This window comes from Podarcis melisellensis, assembly GCF_964234715.1.
Source record: "Podarcis melisellensis genome assembly, chromosome: 9".
NCBI lineage: Eukaryota > Metazoa > Chordata > Lepidosauria > Squamata > Lacertidae > Podarcis > Podarcis melisellensis.
Window position 1 is genome coordinate 17,646,586 of NC_138541.1, and position 20,056 is coordinate 17,666,641.

The window sequence follows — 20,056 nt, forward strand, 5'->3', positions numbered from 1 at the left end:
CTGTGCCCAGAACGCAGGTTACATCAAGCAGAATTCAATTAGGATGAGAAATAAATTGATTTTTTCATAAGGGCAGCATAATCCAAATAAGTCCCCCAACTGACAATATTAGATATGAAATTTGCAGAATATTATATATTGTTCTAATGTGTGTGTGAATCACTTCAAAGAGCCGGGGTGTGGGGGAGAGCGATCTACCTGGAGGGATTTTGCTTCTGAAATAAGCTGCAGCAAAATTGTGCTTGATAGATAAAAGTGGCTCTTAAGGTTAGCTCTCCAAGTGTATAAAACTCCAGGTGGCAGCAGTAACGATTCACACATGTTCTTGGCTAGATTCTGGGCTGAGCTTTGGTTGTGGCTCCTTAGTGGGAATAATCAATTTCTAATTTCTTTTCTGGTTTCAGACTATTACCTCTGGGCTTTTGGTTTTTAATGCTTCTCCTTCAATTTTTAGCTTGTGGAAACCCACAGAGTCTGAACCGCATAAACAATAGCAATTGGGCTTTCTAGAGCTTCAGACATAGCTCTTGTTAATGGTGCTGTGGCTAATTTTCCCTCGGCATTTGACAGATAAAGAGTTTACAGTTTAGACATGACCTTTTTGCCTCTTTGTAAAGCACAGCACATAATGTGTGACTCCAGCTGCTAAATCTTTGTTGTGGTTCTGTGCCCTGCCCCCCTTCCCTCTCCATCTTCCAGAGCATCAATCGGGCTACTCAAAATGTGGCTCTTCGCTTGCAAATAAAGAGGTCATCCATTTTCAGTATTAATATAATATTGCTGCTTGGTTAAAGGAAGCTACAATTTTCCAAGCAGTTAACTTGTATTAGAGAGTAAGGTGTGATCCAGAATCATTAAAATAGATGGAAGATTGCCACCAACTTGCAGTGCACTGTGTGGACCGTACACTGGGATACTGAGATACTTCATTGACCACATTGCCACATTATCCCTTCTAATTAGCTGATTATGATTCAGTAATTGCAGCTCTACAATTTGATTTATGCAATATAAGGAATCATTGATTTTGATGACCACATTTGGGGTTCTTGGTTTCAATGGGTTTTGTAATCTGTAAGCCTTGGCTTCTTCATACAGTCAGAGGTACTGAAGCTCGTTGTTTTGAATACTGCCAAACTCAGTCCTGGGGTATGGTTGCCACCCATCCCTGTAATAATGTGAACGTCCCTTTTTTGAAGAAAAGTGCACCATGTCCTGTTTGGACTTTAAATGGGATGCTTTTTTTCACATATTCACGTATATATGCTTTTCTCCTCCCTTGCATGTGAGAAATTATTGGAAACATTTTCTATCACTGCAAGCTATTACAAATTCCCATTGTGTGGCTCTGTTCTCCCATAAATAAAGCTGCTTGTGGAAATGGCCAATGCAAATTACATCGCCTTTAAATTTGATATGAGCCCAGCAAAATTAGCAAAAGTAATGTTGGTCACAATAACCATTTGAGCCCAAAATAAACACATGCACATCCAAATATTGTCAGGAACCATAATAAATGCTACAGCATTCTTTTTATATATAAAATTGGAATCCATCAAGATATTTCTTCCTTTTGGGGGCAAAACAACTCTTTCCATTACTCAAACCTCTGACAATTTCCCCATTAGTCAGTAAAGACACTTCAAGAATACGCGAACACGCTGGTAATATGAAATAATGGCAGTGCTAGAAAAATATCAATTTCCATTTGTAATCTATGTAAATTATTAAAGTAAGGCTGATAGCAACAATACAAGCTAAAGAAAAATGATGCTGCAGTATTGCATTGGGCTGTGTCCCCCACCCCCCAGGCCTTCCCAGTCACATTTGTTTAGGTTACTGACAAAAAGCAAGTTTTCATGTGCCCTGTGGAAAGGGGAATCGCAGAGGCTGTATTCCTAGTGCCTTATGCATCATCCATGGCTCTGACGGCTACATTCTGATTTCAGACTCCTTATTGTCAGTGATGGAGAGTGATGATTTATGAAGCAGAAAAGCCAAGACTTGATTTTTCTGCTAGCCGATTAGGCTTTGGCTAAGAAAAATTGTGTTTTGGGTTGTAGATGCGGCAAATTTGATATGGAAGACACCGATAGAGGATAAATACACAATGCAGTCATTTTGTTTTTGCAGTTTCTATCTTGAGCATGTCTACTTTTCTAAGAGATGGTGAGAGGTTTGGGGAAGGTTAGGGAGAAAATGAGCTGAGGAAACAAAAAATCTAACCTTGTGTTTCTGTTCAGTGTCTTATCGAAGTCTGTACTGTGCGATCCTTTCTATACTGCGCTGAAGACATTTAAAGATTTGACAGATCTGATTGATTCAAAAGCATGATTTATGAAGCAGAAAAGCCAAGACTTGATTTTTCTCTGGAAACCATCTCTCTTCAAAACGCAGAAGTGACTGCAAGTTTAGATCCACTGGCATGTCTAATCTCCCTACATGTGGAGAGCTAGTGCATCAGGGAGAAGGGCTCTAACCTAGTCTTGTCTGTGATGTACTAGTTTTCTATATGTGTGGGGAAGCATTCAAGCATGTGGTTCCCCCATCAGCATTCTCAAGTGATACAGTCAGTTAAAGCTTCAACAGTTGGCTCTGCCATGTTTGATATAACAGAATGAGTCCTGGGAGGTCTGCATGGACAGGTTTAAGCCTAGGGTTCGGAGTGGAATGGGTTCGACTGAATTCAGGTTTCAAAGTGGTCTTGCCTGAGCCACACTGATCAAGCCCAGGTACAGATTGGAATGCAAGTCTACCTTGGGATCCACAGTCCAAGATTCCACGAAGATGTGGTTTGATGGCACTGCCTTTCTTTTCCTTTCTAGTTTTTAATGAAGACAGGCCCAGCTGCCTGGAGGAATGGCTAATTTGAAGGCATTGTTTTGAAGTGACCAAGCTACTGTTTGCATTACTGGTTCTGTTGGCATTAGCAATGAGAAGAAAGATCTACCAGAAAATGTCACGCCCTAATTCTGCCAAATCTGACTTTCCACTTAGAAACATTTGCATTGCCCAGAGTAAAGATTGTGAGGCTGTGCCCCAAACCATGCTTACCTGGGAGGAATAAACCCCACTGAATTCAATAGGAATGACTTCTGAGCAGATATGGTTAGGATTTGCAAAATGCTTTGCTTTCCTCAAGCAACCTTCACCTTTGTAAAACCTGGCATTATCTGAGCTGCTACTTTTACAAATGAATTAATAGTAGGTTTTAATTTTGCTAAATATGACTAATAATATCTTACTCCAATTCTGAGCTTTAAAATGTTCATGCATACATAAAGGGAGGAGCAACAATATTGTGAACTGGGTGGCTAAAATTTGCCATTTTAAACTTTTTCACATTTGCAATCACTGCAAACTTATTTTGCAGAAATTAATACATGGCTATGTCTGAATTTTATGCTCATCCTTTTTTGTGCACCCAGGGAGGAGTGAACGGCTTAACAGGAGAACTGGAATTTGCAGAAAATGGTGGGAATCCTAATGTCCTTTTTGAAATCTTGGGTACCAACTATGGAGAAGAACTTAGCAGAGGCATCCGCAAGGTGAGAATAGATTTCCTAATTCTTACTTGTCTGTGTGGTTTCTTTTTGTGTTGAAAAAGTTTAATATTCTTTAAAGAAGAATGCGTAACCTACTATTAATTCAATTTAGCACTAAGGAGATCATTCTGTCAACACTTCTGCTTTCAAGAAAGAATGATTCCCACCCTGTACAGTTCTGGAGGGTACTCTTAACCCATTCAAGCAGATTTGTTGAGGGCACCGGGGCAGGGTGGGACTCATTGCACTGACTTCTGCTAGTGCAAAAACTTGGTTGAATCCAGCCCCCCCCCCGCCATGTAAGTGATAATGCAGGTGATATTGTATACAAGTGATATTGTATGGATGGAGATATAGATATAAATTACATTCTGATTTTCAAATAGCATTTTGGAGTTATTTGACTAAAGCTAGGGTATGGAACCTGTGGCTCTTTAGATGCAATTCTCGCCATCCCTGACCATTGGCCATGCTGTCTGGGACAGATAGGTTGTAATCCCAGATTATCTGGGGGGGGGCAGGGCTACAAAAGGGTCTGATTTTATGTTAGGCACTTAGCTTCACTGAAAGCAAAATGTTGTGGTGAATTCAAAGGTGCCCACTTAAGCAAAACATCCAAGGGATTTCAAGGGAATCAAAAAGGGTATTAGTAAGCTTACCAAAATGTTTCAGGGCATCTCCACACATTCCTAGGTCAGCTTCACCCGTGCATGAAGGTTGCTGTTCTATAACAGCATTTTCAGTCTAGTCGGTTCTGCATTGAAATACATGCAGCAATATCTTGGTGGTTTGCTAGTGATGAGATGCTTATATTTTTAAAAGTTGACAACACAAAAAATCCTCTCAAAATTATGTACAGTGGTACTTCGGGTTACAGACACTTCAGGTTACAGACTCCGCTAACCCAGAAATAGTACCTCGGGTTAAGAACTTTGCCTCAGGATGAGAACAGAAATCGTGTGGCGGCAGCGGGAGGCCCCATTAGCTAAAGTCATACATCAGGTTAAGAACAGTTTCAGGTTAAGAACAGACCTCCAGAACGAATTAAGTTCTTAACCCAAGGTACCACTGTATTCTAGTATGACAGCCTCCCATTTTCTTATGAATAAATGATAGCATTTCTAGAAATGACTCTAATAGAATGAACATTAGGGGAATGATTTAACAGGAGCCTGAAATTTAGGCTTACCCCTGCCCAAAGACACACATTGCTTCAGTCTTGAAAGGAACAACTTAGCTTTACATTTTTTCCCAAGTTTTTCTATTATACTACAAAGGACAAACCGAATGTACCTTAAGGTTAGTTAAGATGGTATGAAAGATTATAGAGGGGAAACTCCTGTTGAGATGATATTAGTGTTTTCATCTTTAGCAGCTATTTTTCCAGAGTGATCTGAGGTAGTGCAGAATGTCTAGACACACATTATCTTCCTAGGTCAAAGAAAGACTGATTACATGTTCTTTCTTGGAGCCATCCCTATCCAGCAAGCCAAAGCTAGTAATAGCCAAGCTGAAAAATGATTATTAAAAACAGTGGGATTTCTTTGCATGATGTGCAACAGTATCGTTTCTCATTCAAGTGTGGTCACACTACATGTTTTATTTTTGGAATACATAGAAATGGGAATGTGGCCTGGGGTGATGGCAAAGTCAATAGAACTCTGCTGTACATCATTAATCTATTTTCATGCCATGGCAGGGGGAAAATAGAAAAAAAGAGGGGGGAAATGCTGAAAGAGAAATATCCCTGCAGCCTTGAAATACTACTTCTTGTTGTTTCTCTGTAGGTCCAACTGCTGACTTTTAAAATTAATTTTGGTCACATCATATTTTGTGGCATCTTTTTGTTTTTAGCCCTTTTAAAAAGGAAAACAAAATGTAGATAAAGCTCTGGCTCAGAGGTCTCTGTGCACTGCCTTCTCTTAACAAACAAATCCTGAAAAGTCAAGTTGCTATAGTTGTTTGTTGTATTTTAAATGTCACCAATTGAAAATAAGAGGACTCTTTGGCATGTTATCTAAAAGCAGTGAAAGAAGTGGCATAAGTGATTCATGCTTTCTTTTCCTTACATTTTGGGTTTATTTGCATGCCATAGTTCAGTGGTAAAATAACTGCTTTGCAGGTAGGGCTGGGAGAAACCCTCGTGAAATTTCGGAAAGCTGCTGTCTGTCAGTGTAGTCATCAGTAGGCCAGTGGTGTAATCTTCCTGTGTTCCAGCATTCAAGTTTGGGACCTGTGCACTTCCCTAATGTAAGGGCACAGAAGCATGGGAAGAGGAAGTATGAATCCCTGCATACTTCATACATGAAGTTTCTGCAGAACTTCCAAAGCAGACCTTGCAAATTGGGGTGTTTGTGTTATCTTTCAAGAGTGTGGGTAAGGCTAATAGCATTTGTTCCCTTTATGAGTTTACGTTCTCTGATATGATAAATTAGGGCCTTCCTAGAAATTGACGTGGAAATAATAAATTATAGCTGAAGACCAATATAATGCTCTTTTATGTATTAATATAATAGTTTGAGTTTCAACAAACTCACGATTTCCTATTATATGTGCAGTCATTTAGAAACAATGCAAAAGTTATGAGACTTCTCATCTTTAATGAAACCACATCAATACACAATTATCATTTGGAATTACTATTACTATTACTATTATTACTGTTATTATTTTATTTATACCCTGCCCATATAGCTGGGTTTCCCCAGCCACTCTGGGCGGCTCCCAACAGAGGACTAAAAACAGAATAAAACTTCAAACATTAAAACTTCCCTAAATGATTTCTTTAGCATCATTAGATATTAATGGTCGCAGATAAACTTCTATATCTTCCAAGATATCAGATATAATATATCCAATGTTGTAAATTAGTTAACAGTCATATCATAGCTGGAATCTCACCACTGCTGTAACCTCTCCATCATCTGCCTCTACCAATTATTTCAGTCCTATGTGGGAGTTGAAGAGGTCAAATAACACTGCAACAGATTATTGAAGAGAGCAAGTTCTTCCATTAGAGGAAGGATGTTGTTTTTTCCTTTAGAGGAAAGGATGAAAGACCCCATGCACAAATAGAAAGCTGGGACTTTCTGAAATGCTCATAACAATATCCTTTCCCCATAATACCACATTTTTCAACATTCCTTTGGATGTAATTGTCATCACATGTTTATTACTGTCACTTTATACTCCTAGTTTATTAATTTATTTAATTTATTAATGAAACAGAATTCAGTGAGTGATGAGCTTGCACCTGTGAATTGGCCTCCACATGCCTGAAAAAAATGTGCCTTATGTTTCAAAGCACAAATTTATCTTGGACAACATTGTTTAGTCAATGTTTTGAGGTTCTTAATCACAATTGTCAGTTTTCATATTTTAGAAGCAGTGTATACTCCATTGCTTAAAGTCTGATATATAGTGTCATGGGGATAAGGAAAGAATTTTGGACATAATAATAAAATACACCAGTACACAAATTCATATAGCTGTACACTAAACCCAGACAGACATTTTACAAGAAATATAGGTATATATAAATTAAGTGTGTATTTTTATATGTTAGAAACCATGCTCTTATGATTTTGTACCAATACTTTTGAGCATATATCTATCACTTTTATTTAGACTTTTTATATATTTATTTACATATTTTGTGAAATCTGTTCTACAGTCTTGTTCATCCACCAGTGGATTAGATCACTATCATTTTTACTTTATATAATGCAGAAAAATAGTATCTTTCCCAAGACAGAGTCCTTATTTAAGATGTGGTCGGTCACAGTGGTGTTTGTGCCATGTTTGGGGGAGATCGCAGTTTAATACCACATTGTGGATCTTACAGAACTGGTGTGTATCATTTTCTGCAGCTGTCACTACAAAAGTAAGCAAAATGACCAGTATCATATCCCATACTCTCTGACATTCTTTCCCCCAACATATCAATGATGCAGAGTGGCATATATTTCCATGTTGCATTCTCTTCCTTTGACAGGCAGAATCATTTATTCTCATCTCATTGTGCATTTCCTGTACCCACATTCCACATGAGTGGCTGAAGATGGAATCAGGCCAACTAGTGCCACACATGATATATAGTTCTCCCAAAGGATAAGCATCAAAAAAGCATTAGTTTAGGGGTGGAGTACAGAACCATTCCATTTGTCTTGTTGTTTTTATTATCAAATATCAACCATTTTTCTTGAGAGCCAATTCCCACATCCACTTGGGGAGGCGTATGGTGAAATGGCCATGTATTGGTTTCCGGGGGGATTTTGATGTGGAAAACAAAATCGTGAAGCTTCTCAAACACATGCTGAGATTGCAAACCAGTGCCAAATGAAGGCATGATCATGTTCACATCCTATTGTTCCCAAGGCACTCAGTGTGTCATGCAGGAGCTGTGAAACACATCATCCTCTACTATCATTCTAACCAGGCTTCCCACAGGTAGCAGATTGTTCCTACACAATAGGCTGCCTATGGCAGGTACTTGGAATGCAAGGAGCTCATCATTGCCAGTTCATGGCTCAGCCTTTGCCAAATGGCTTTTGCGTGTTTCAGCATGAGCTGCAGAGGGATTCTGACTCGCCTTTTCGATATATAATGGTGAGAGTTTATGCAGTAACAAATGCTTGAATGGAGAATGCCATAGTGTTTTGACATCTGTTTGGTTGGCATTTGACATTTGGTTGGTATGTATTTTTTGACATTTACTTTTTGGAGTGGCGTGCTCTCACCCACCCAGTTCCGTACTACTGAAATACAAACTATTATGCTTCTAAATAACAAGACTAACAAGACCCACAAACAAAGGAACAACGGCAACAAAGCGGGTGACCCTCAGGAGTAACCCTTTTGTATGCTAGCGGCACTGCAGAAAAAAAAAACAAGAGGAAAGGGAGATAAAATAAATGTACCGGGAGAGGAGGGAGAGAAACCATTCATGTTTCTTTCAGCATTCCTACTCTCATAAACCAGACGCTGCATGGATGTGTCCAAGCTGTAGTCTCCCATTACAGTATTTGTGTGTGTGTGTGTGTGTGTGTGTGTGTGTGTGTGTGTAATTTGCTAGGAAAACGCTAATCACTATCAGTGCTAAACTGGGGGAGGGTTTTGCCCTAACTTCAATAATATCCTCAAATACATCATTTTACCTTTTCAAGGGGGTGGGGGTGGCATCCACATGGGAAAATTAAAAGAATGCATCACTAAGGCAGGGACTAATCTTGCTCCTTGCCCTTGGTGACATGAAGAGTCAAGCCTGATTCAATGTGAATAGCCCTACCCTTTCATTTGCCTAGCCCCACCCTAGGTTCTGCTCTGTGGTCATGTCAGGGTCTCACAGAATGTAGAGAACTAGCTTCTTAAACTGTTGTGCATCAGTACGTAAAACACATCATATCTTAAGCACTCTTTGGAATAGAGGGCTTAATTGCTTATCATATGAATTATTGCAATAATGGGGTGAATGGGCTTGGAAGTCACAAAGTTCCGTGGGGATTTTAATCTAGATTTCCCACATGAGATGTAGGGAAAGAACGTAACTAAAGGGTGTGAAATTTGGCTACTATCATGCTTCAAGGGGGGGGACATCTCCGTAAGACACAGTTCAGTGCTCTATGTAAGAACTACTGAGTATTTGACAAGTTAATAACAAAATATATCTTTTTGCTCAAGTCTTTGGGTGATAAAAACGATGGTTGTGTGTCTCTTCCCCCCTTCCCCCCGTTGTCATTGCTTCTCAGGAACATGGTTTTTTAATTTATGAATTTTAATTGTGTTTTAAAGTGAACAGCAATCTACTATAGTATAAAATCAGCAGCAGAAGATAAAATGAATACAGCAAAGTTCACCACACCACCAAAGATTCACAGACATTGAAACTCCAAAACGTACCAAGAAATGTCCAAGGTCAAGCAACAGAGGCAATCTTAGGGTTCATAGCAATTTCTGGGAATACTGCAAGAATGTCCTTGTAGCTACTTAAGGACATACACTTCACGGTTTGAGAACCATGGACCTATTATTGCCACTCTTACTTGACCTTGCTTGCCAATCCTTAAAAGACATGTTCTGTCATTGTTCTTTGTGTAAAGACTTTTGGATCAGGGATTACGTTGTTGAATGAACTAAAGTGGCTCTGAGATTATCACGCTCCTTGCTGATTGAGGACACTTCATTAAGCCCTGTTAAAGTGCTTTAGTGCTGTAATTGATTGGTAGTCAATTCTCCTACTGTACAAATGGAAGTGAGTTATATAAAAAAAGCTTTTAGGAACAAGCAGTAAACACTCATGAAGAAAGGGAAAAGTGGTACTGTTGACTCTTTCAACAGAATCAAAGCATTGGTGATTAAACAAGGGGAATATTGTCACTATTTTTGGAGACATATGGCGCTCAGCAGGTGCCACATTGGCTGGTCTTTGATCACAGTAACCTCATTACTGAACTTGGATACAACAGATTTTATTAACATGTCTTCATATATGTCTTCTATCAGCAAAAGAGCTTTACTTTTGTGAATACAGAAATGCATACTTTTATATGACATCCATACATATGAAATTATGAGTCTGTCTTGTATAACAAAACAAAAGATTAATTCTAATGCTTTCAGGTTGTTATTAATTATTATTATTATTATAACAATTTGTTTGACACACTTCATCTGTAGATCTCAGAGTGCTTCACAACATATCAATACAAGATAAAAAAACACAAAATGCATAATATAACAAAAACAAGAACAAACCAGTAAGTCCCCCATACCCCCACTACCTCTCAGAAACACATTTAAAAGGGTACAGGGTGATAATCAGCCAAAGGCCTGGCTGAAGAGGAATGTTTTCACCTGGCATAGACTCAGCTGGATTGTACATTACCTTGCCCTGATTTGGCCCAATCATATGGAAGTGATTGATTGGCACCTACTTTCCTGACCCACCCAGTGTGCCAGTCCCACCTCTGATAGCTCAGAATGGGGTCTTAATATTCAGTTATGGTCCCTATGTATTTGATCCACCTACCCACCCATGTTATTTGAACATTTCAGCACAGTGTGGTGACCCATCATAGATATGCAGAGATAATAATCCAGGGCATATGCTCTCTCAGTCTCTTCCATGCAAGTGAGTTGGATTGTGGGAATATATCATTTAATATAGGGCCATGGTTTTTGTGTGACGCCTACTGAACTGACTGATGGAGTGTACCATTTGACTGTTGTCATATTTGCATTTGTTCCAGAGGGAAATGTGGCACAGAACTGGAAATGTTTATTATTGGAGACAGAACAGATACCATCTGCAAATAATAGGAGGATTGCTAAATTTACAATAACCGAGAGCCTGAGAGTTGGTAGTGGAATGTATATTGACTCATTTATGTGGGCACTGATGTTAGCTGGATTTTCATGGCATCTCTTCTTCAGATAAAGAGTGAATGAAGAACACACTTACCCATCTTCCCAGTGGAAAGTAAGACACTCAACTGTCATTGTCAGAGCATGTGTGACAATTTGGTGAGTGATATTGGAATGAAGTCAAATTAAGTGTAAGGAGCCAGCATTTCATTTCTATCACAGTACTTTAAGTCAGTTGATTTTAATCTGACTGGAAAACTGAGTTTTGGGGATAGAATGACAGTACAGTATGAGACGTGGGGGACATTTCACATGAACTGGGAGTCAAATATGCACTAATACTTTGCTGTCTGTGGTTGGTGATATGTAGACTTCATTTGTGCAGCAATACTCTAGTGTGCAACACACAGACTTAATCATGTCATCAGATATATCAGATAAATTAATATTTAAGACTTCTCTCAAGGAGCAGTAGCTGTCCTGGCTGATACTGGATGAAGAAAGCTAATATGTTGATCCAATGATTGGCAGGCCCTTGGGCTCCCATTATAAAGGTGTGGGGTGGGTATGATTTCAGTGGGGTAAGTGGGATGCATCACTGGCTGAGCAAGTAAGTGGGAACTACTCATGGTGGGCTGGGCATGAGTGGCATGTTCACACCAGCACTGGTGTATCTGTGTCCTGGGTGATGGAAGAGTTGACAGCATTGGCTTGGAATCAGGCTGGGTAATGGCTGTCTCCTTGATGGGCGGAGGCTTGTTGGCAAAAGCTGGCAGAGGCAAAGGATCCAGTGGAGGTGATTAGTGGAGCCACTCCCTCTGGTAACAGGACTCTTATGAAGCATTCGGCAACAGTCCTGTGTCTCAGTGACTCATATCTGCTCATATGAGCACAGAAATAGCACAGTAAACAAAAGCTTGGCTGCGGAAGTACAGTGGTACCTCAGGTTACAGATGCTTCAGGTTACAGGTGTTATTATAAAGCACCAAAGCTGCTGCAAGCAAAGGCTCTAGCAGCTCAGGCAGCTGCTTGTGGCTGGAAAGCCAGACAGGATGTTTGTGACTGTTGCCATGGGAACAAAGGGGCAGTCCATTCTGTACTGAGCACTGGATGTTAGCTCAGTGTGTGTCATATGACCCGTACTGGAAGTACATGGGTGGAGTTTATTCTAACTGCTAAGGAGTGCAGACATGTTTTCTCTGTACTGATATGAAAGACAGAAATAAAAGATGTAAATAGGTTTCTGTCTGCTTCTTTCCCCTCCCTGGGGACACCAAAGGGGAGAGAGGAAGAACGGTGTGTTCCTCTCACACTTCTGGGAAGAATCGCCGAGACCTTGGCTGCTTATCAGCAGTGTAGCAGCGGGGAGGTCGCCAAGGAATATCTGCCGGTGCCTGCGCTGTGGCACATTCCTCTGACCGTGGCAGAATTCCAACAACAGGCGCTTCAGGTTACAGACTCTGCTAACCCAGAAATAGTACCTCGGGTTAAGAACTTTGCTTCAGGAGGAGACCAGAAATCGTGCAGCGGCAGCAGCAGGCCCCATTAGCTAAAGTGGTACCTCAGATTAAGAACAGTTTCAGGTTATGAACAGACCTCCAGAATGAATGAAGTTCTTAACCTGAGGTACCACTGTATGTAGCATCGCTTTTTTTTATTGCTTTACATCAAATCAAAGCAAATCATAATAAAGAAAATAGCAACAGTGCGAGGAGCAGCTCACACAAACATCCTGTCTGTCCGGGAAACAGAACAAAAAGCCGCAAAACAAAAGAAAAATAAAATTTTATTTATACCCTGCCCTCCCTGGCCAGAGGTGGACTCAGGGTGACTAACACCAGTAAAATTACAGTAAAAATATAATGGGGGGGGGAACCAATTTAAAATACAGGTTAAAATGCAATTTAAAATGCAGCACTTAGGATGGAAGTTCAGTGTCTAAGCTTCCATTCTCAAACTTCCAGAAGTATGGAATGTAAACAGTGTGGATCACAAGATCCAACAGCAACGGAGAATGAAAATTACTAACAGTGATGCCAGAGCTTGGAGTTGAAACCATGGGTGAGATAGGCATGGGGCAGTGGGGTGACATCCCTCTGTTTCCCTCCATGGGATCAGACTCCTCACCCTCAACATCTCTCTTTAATGTTTCTCAGGGCTTTGGCATAGCTCACTGTGACCCACCAGAAGTGTCAGCTGGCACCTTCTGAGTTCCTTAAACCCCTTGTCCTGATCCAACCAGACCCTCCAGAACTCGTGGCTATACATCCAACACCCCCAGAAATGCCAGGACCTTAGTAGGCCATTTTGATTTTCCCATAGTATCCCTGTGTTTCCCCAGGGAATTATGGGAAATTAAAATGGCTGTCTCCTACTGCATCCATTAGGTAAGTCACAAGCATAGGGCACCTTCATCAAACAAGCCTCTGCCCCTGCTTTGTTGCAGAAATTCTGGCTGCTGGTTTCTTTCTGAAGAATGGCAAACCAAAGGAGATAGAAATCCAAAATGGTTGACATGACACCATTTACTGGATAGGGTGGCAATTAAGCCCTCCATCTGTTCAAGTGTTCACCTTTCTAAGGTAGATCAACATGTAGGATGGGAATGTATGGATGCAGCATGCTCTAATTTTGCACCATCGGGGTCCTCTATCTTGAAGGGAGGCTATAAGTGTATGGCAGGCTTCCTGTGCAGACTTGCAACTTGTGCAGAGCAATGTGGACAGTGATGCTGGAGGTGAAGTTAGCACACTCATCCACACATTTCCCCCTCCCTTGTATGTTGATTTAATCCAGAAGGTGCATGGCTCAGTATGGCTTAAGCTTTTGAATTATAGAGAATGCTTTTTCATGCAAGACTAGTAGCTAAATCTAGTCCATCCTGAACCACAGTTCATGACAAATTAAATGTTTTCATTCCTTTTCTGGCTGAGGCATTTGGGAGTTGCAGTCCAAAATAAAAAAAAAGCAAATTTAAAAGCTAAAAGGAACCATTGGGGCAATAGATTTTCTCCAGGTATCATTATATTAAATACATTAACCTGTATGCTGACTGAACTATGTCTTTTAGAAGGGCTCCAGCCTTGAACTGAAGGCTGCCAAGTGATGGAAAATCTCCTCATCCTCTTAGCAATATTTTCCCCAGGCTTGCTGTGATTAATCCACTTTCAAGAATCACCCCAGTAAATCTTACTTCTTCATCTGTGCTCTTTCATCTGCTAACTCCACTTTTGATAATATTGATATATATAATCTCTATGGCCCCTTTTCAAATTCTTTTTTGCGTGTTTTCCACCTTTGTCCTCCACCACAATCCATTCCTTCTGCTCCCTTGTATTTTCATACTTCCACAAATATATCACTGATAGTTAACTCTGCATCCTTCCTTGCTGTCATTGCCTTCTCTTTCTTTGAGATGCTCAAGATAAAAGGCATCTCTGCCACTCCCCAGCTTCTGTGATTTCACTAGGCAAATGCTTATACATTTCTCTGTTTTATAAAAGCTGAATTAGGGGGTCAGCAAGTGACACCCCTTAAGTGAAATGCCCCACCAAATGCCAATCTAGCAGGCCATTTGGAGAAGTTGTCATTTTGTCTGCGGTTCAGTACCCCCACATCCTGGCCAAAGTGCCCATCCAGGAAATTTAGTTGACCAGGAATATAGACATTTGCTTTGGTGGGAAGAAAACTGAAAGGCTGAACTAGATGTGATCTTGCACGTGGCATGAACCTCACCATCCAGCCTTTACATGCAATCTTTTTGGTGATAACAACACAGGATAATTTCATGTCCTTAGCCCCATCCTAAGAAAGTTGGAATATCAAAGCAGAAATTTAAAGGTGAATTCAGGCATGGATTCAGGATTCAGAAACATGTAGAAATGACAGCTTGCTTACTGAGGAGCACCTGGGAAGATAAGGAGCTTATACTGAGTTAGATCATTGGTCCATCTAATTCAATATTTCCTACACTGACTGGCAACAGCAATCCAGGATTTCAGGAAGGAGTTTACGCCAGCCCTACCTGGAGATGCAGAGCATTGAACCAGGGAAAGCAGATGTTCTTATCTCAGAGCTACAACCCTTCCCAATACTACACCTCTGCAGAAAGACAGCCAATTGTAGCTTTCAGCCCTATGCTCTGAACTACCGTAACCTCCTGTCTGGATTTCAAAGTGGTGATGGCTGCATGTAATATGAGGCCTAACTTGTGGTGATAGGACCTCTCCATACAATTAAAATTACTTACATTCTTCCTAATCCAGCTCCCTTTAGAATTCCTTCATTCTGTGTATGATTGGTGACCCACAGGTCACAATGAGTACCTAGAGCAGAGCTTTCCAAACTCTGTGTCATGACACGTTAGTGTGTTGGCTGCAGTGTGTAGCTGTATCACGCAAATGTTCCCTGTGCGCCTCTTGAGGCTGCAAAGGGGTTAGTTACGTCGTGAATTCTACTCAAACTGATCCAGAGCAGATTCCAACGTATAGTTAGCAGAGTTAATACTTAAACACGTTGCAGGGTTCCCAAAAGATAAACCAGAGGCAATTAATATTTCATCCAGCAAAGCTTTGCTGCTACTAAAGGCAAATAAGCGTAATGGTCACAAATCCAATACATTCAGGACTGGCACTGTCCATAAGAAATCCAGTTGCAGCAGACTTAACTTAAACTTGCAATAACTTACAATAAGACTAAAACCTCAACTCTAAGCAGACTATGTACAGAACACCACACCAGAAGGAAAAGAGATAGAAAGTGAAACTCAGGCATCTTCTGGCCTTTTATTATAGTCAGCATGACATTGGCAGAAAGAAATAACAGAACCAATTTAAGCCAGCTGTACTCAGCTTCTTTGAAAGACTGACCCAAACACCATGAACCTTCTGCTTGTTTCTAGGTGGAATAGAAACTTACGTGTCAGCTAAAAACTTCCAGTTGGCACCAGTTTGTTTCACACAGAGAAGCTTCCAGAACACTCTTGAATTAATTAGAATAGGAAAGCATATACTTTCTGTACCAAGAAATGCAAACTGACAAGTTAAACCTCTGATTTGCTAGTAAAACTGAATTACTGTGTCGCAAAATGATGCATGTCTAAAAAGTGTGTCACCAAATGAGAAGTTTGGAAAGCTCTGACCTAAAGAGACTAAGGTCAGAGCCTGTGTCTGGGTTGTACCACTTAAGGCACCAGGTGAGGGTTCATGTGGTTTAATAACCCTTCACAAAACCATTCCTTCCACACAGAAAACTAGCATGTCAGGTGAAGTGCCCTAGGCTAGCCTTCTCCCTGATAACAACAACAACAACAACAATAATAATAATTTATTTATACCCCAGGTACTGTACTCTGGATGGCTTCCAGCATATATAAAAACATAATAAAATACCAGGCATTAAAAACTTCCCAATACAGGGCTGCCTTCAGATGTCTGAACATAATGTCTACAAACATAAAACTTCCCCCCTTTTTAAGGGAGCAAACCATCCTATGTGCCCCCCCAACTGCATGAAGTGGTACAGCCCAGTGAGAGGAAGAACTAGGGTTGATTTGTGCCCATAAACTCATCTGCAACACATTTATAGTTCATTTGGTTAGAGCATGGTATCCTAATAACACTAGGATTAATCCCCATATGGGACAGCTGCATATTTCTACAATGCAGAGGGTTGGACTAGATGATCCTCGGGGTCCCTTCCAACTCTAGCATTCTGTGGTCCTGTGGAATAACACATTTACCCAATGTTAATTGCCCGAGGCCATTTCGGATAAGTGATGATCTACATGACCTTACAGAATGACTTCCTTATGTATATTGTCAGCTGGTTCCTGGTACCTTATTCTGCAGCACAGAGGTACCTTGCAGTTGGAAAAAACAATAATTTATAAATTGAATTATATACCCACACCCTCTCTTTCTCACTCACAGGATTTTTGTTGGCGAATGACCCCAAGAAAAAGAGTTTCTCATCCCCCCCCCCACCTGCAAGTCCCAAGGATACTCAGGCTCCCCGGTTTCTAATATTTATATTTTAACAATGTGCATATAACATTTAGCAAAGGGGGTGTTTCCCACAAAATAAAATACCTTAACTGTCAAAGGCCACAGGGAAGAGGTGTGTTTTCAGCACAGTGCAGAAGCTGTGCAGTGAAGACGCGAAGTGCATCTTTGTGGGGAGGGAGTTCCACAATTTAGGATCTGCCACAGAGAAAATCATCCCCCAAGCCACTATTCCCTTCACTTCTGCGGGTGACGCAGAACTACCAGGATAGCACTGCCTGCAGATCTTATCATCTGAGTTTTCTGGAATCTTGCATAAATAGACCTCTGTTAGTTAGACTAACCCCTCCCCCCCAAGATTATGCATGGAGACAGGGTGAAAAAATGCTTATGCAGCCTCAAAAAACAAAGAACAAAACCCAGCACATTTCAATACTTGCATTTATTCAAATCACATTCCTAAGGTATGTTAAAAGCAAAGCCATGGAAAAAAACACTTTATGGTGCCATTGATCTTACAGGGCTGAACAGTAGCCTTAAATCTCTGTTGTGTATAGGTACTCCTATTGGGCCATAAATATTTCATATACATACATTTCTCACTGCTTGAATGCAAGTTGGAAAACCACACCACACAAACATATGCCCCGGAACAAAATTAGAAACATAATGGAAACATAATGCAGGAGTAAGAACCTTTTGCTGACACTGTATCAGAGGATTTGTGTTTACTTTATTGATGTTTTCATTTTCCCTGATGTAAATTCCTTGGAAGAAATGATTTGCCCCAGTAAGTAGCATATTGGAAAGCAAACAGCCTCTAATGACTAATGGGCTGAATGACAGTCTAGACACTGGCAAGGAGGAGAATTTCAAAATAACCTGTGCGGGTTCAAAAACAACAACACCTAGCTGCAAAAGCTAAGCTCAGGAGATATACAACGTGCTGCCTTCTCTCCCTCCACTTTTTATTGTACAGTGGTACCTCGGGTTACATATGCTTCAGGTTACCCAGAAATATTGCTTCAGGTTAAGAACTTTGCTTCAGGATGAGAACAGAAATTGTGCTCTGGCGGCGCAGTAGCAGCGGGAGGCCCCATTAGCTAAAGTGGTGCTTCAGGTTAAGAACAGTTTCAGGTTAAGTACGGACCTCCAGAACGAATTAAGTACTTAACCCGAGGTACCACTGTACTAATTGCATTTTTGTTAATATAGGAAGCTGCCTTATACAGAATGAGACCCTTGGTCCTTCTACCCTGACTTGCAGCAGATTTCCAGGGTTTCAGGCAGGGACTATTCTATAAATATTCAACAAGCGCAATCAAAAATAAGAAAACCTCTAGGACTTTTTTTATTCCTCTCCCTTTACACTCAAATTCAGGGTCACCCACCTAAACTGATTGAATATAAATTCATGACTGAAAGTCCTTCTTCACGCCATGCATACTTAATTTGTGGAACTCACTGCCACAAGTAGTGATGATGGTTGTTGGTTTAGATAGCTTCAAACAAATTTGTGGTTTAACATAGGAAGCAGTCTTATCCTGAGTCAACCCATTGGTTCATCAGCTCAGTACTGTCTACACTGACTGGTAGCTGTTCTCCAGAGTTTCAGACGGGAGTCCTGCCCAGCCCCACCTAGGGATATCAGGAATTGAACTGGAGATCTTTTGCATGCAAAGGATGTGCTCTTCCAAAATAGGTCCTCCATTAGCTATAAGTGGGTGGCGCTGTGGTCTAAACCACAGGGCATCTTGGGCTTGCTGATCAGAAGGTCGGCAGTTCAAATCCCCGAGACGGGGTGAGCTCCCGTTGCTCGGTCCCTGCTCCTGCCCACCTAGCAGTTCAAAAGCATGTCAAAATGCAAGTAGATAAATAGGTACCTCTCTGGTGGGAAGGTAAACGGCGTTTCCGTGCACTGTTCTGGTTCTTTCAGAAGCGGCTTAGTCAGGCTGGCCACATGACCGTACGCCGGCTCCCTTGGCCAGTAAAGTGAGATGAGCGCCGCAACCCCAGAGTCATCCGCGACTGGACCTAACGGTCAGGGTACCTTTACCTTTATGATGTCTAGATGCAACTTCTAAGTTCAGAGGCAGAAGAATGCCATTCAACACTAGTTGCTAGAAGCAACAATCAATAGGGAAAGGCTGTTGCTTTTATGATCCTCTTGCAGGTGAGAAACGATATCATGAACTGGATGGATCTTTGGTGTGTTCTACTGCAGCTCTTCTGAAGCTTTTAGCTTCAAAATGATTAAGGAATGGGATAAATTACTTGTGTTTTCAATACTGGTGTTATATAACAATGGTTAGGCTACATATTTGGGAAGGGTGGTATCTTAGTAGTAGAGCATATACTTTACATGCAGAAAGTTCCAATTCAATCCTTGGCATCTGCAGTTTACTGTGGGCAACGTGCTTGAACTTTGCAGAGCTGCAGCAAGTCATTGCAGACAACACTAAGCTGGATGGTCTGACCAGATAAAAGACAACTTCCTATTTATACTATACAACACTTTTCCAAAGTGCAGAAAATACTAAAAATAACAGTAGCCCTGGCAACAAATATGGAACCTTACTAGAGCAGAGGAGCATGGAATTTCCTTCTGCTTCACAACTTGAATAGGAAAACTGGCTGGCTGGTGGAAGGAATCAACCCAGTTGTGACTGGAATTGTGAAGGGATCTGACTTGCACAGCTTTGAAAACAGGGGAGGAGGGAATTAGTATTCCAAACTTCCCCAAGTAGAACTTCACTTCTATCATTCCTTAGACTGTTGGTCCGTCTCTAACAGCACAGAACATTGGGGCTAGTATAGGATTATAGTGATGTGTCAAGATGCTTTTGAGGTAAGGATAAATATTGACCTAACCAAGTTGCCAATTGATTAGGATAAAGCAGCACACATTTACAGGAATGTAAATTCATTTATTTTGGTAGCTGTACTCCGAAAATGACTTAGGTAATGTAAAGACCATTATTCACAAAATAAAACTTTTCTTGCTATGCAATGGAAGTCATAATACTAGTCTCATGTTCCTTGATGTCCCATGAGTGACAGACAGAAACAGAAAAAGAAGCATAGACGCATTTTCAAGGCAATCCATTCTATGAGAAATTCTACCAGTCTCTCAAGACTGAACAAAAG

At 40.8% G+C, this 20,056-nt stretch overlaps 1 protein-coding gene across 7 annotated transcripts in view; it reads left to right on the forward strand.

Annotated features, from left to right (window-relative positions):
* Positions 1-20,056, forward strand: part of GRID2 (glutamate ionotropic receptor delta type subunit 2) — a 792,384-nt gene that overhangs the window by 516,076 nt on the left and 256,252 nt on the right. For all 7 annotated transcript variants that reach the window (XR_014171606.1, XR_014171607.1, XM_081924868.1 and 4 more), the window contains exon 8: positions 3,429-3,548. Coding sequence is in view for 5 of the 7 variants with exons in the window: in XM_081924868.1 (XP_081780994.1) it covers positions 3,429-3,548 (120 nt within the window). In the remaining 2 variants the exon portion in view is untranslated. The remainder of the gene's footprint in view (positions 1-3,428; positions 3,549-20,056) is intronic.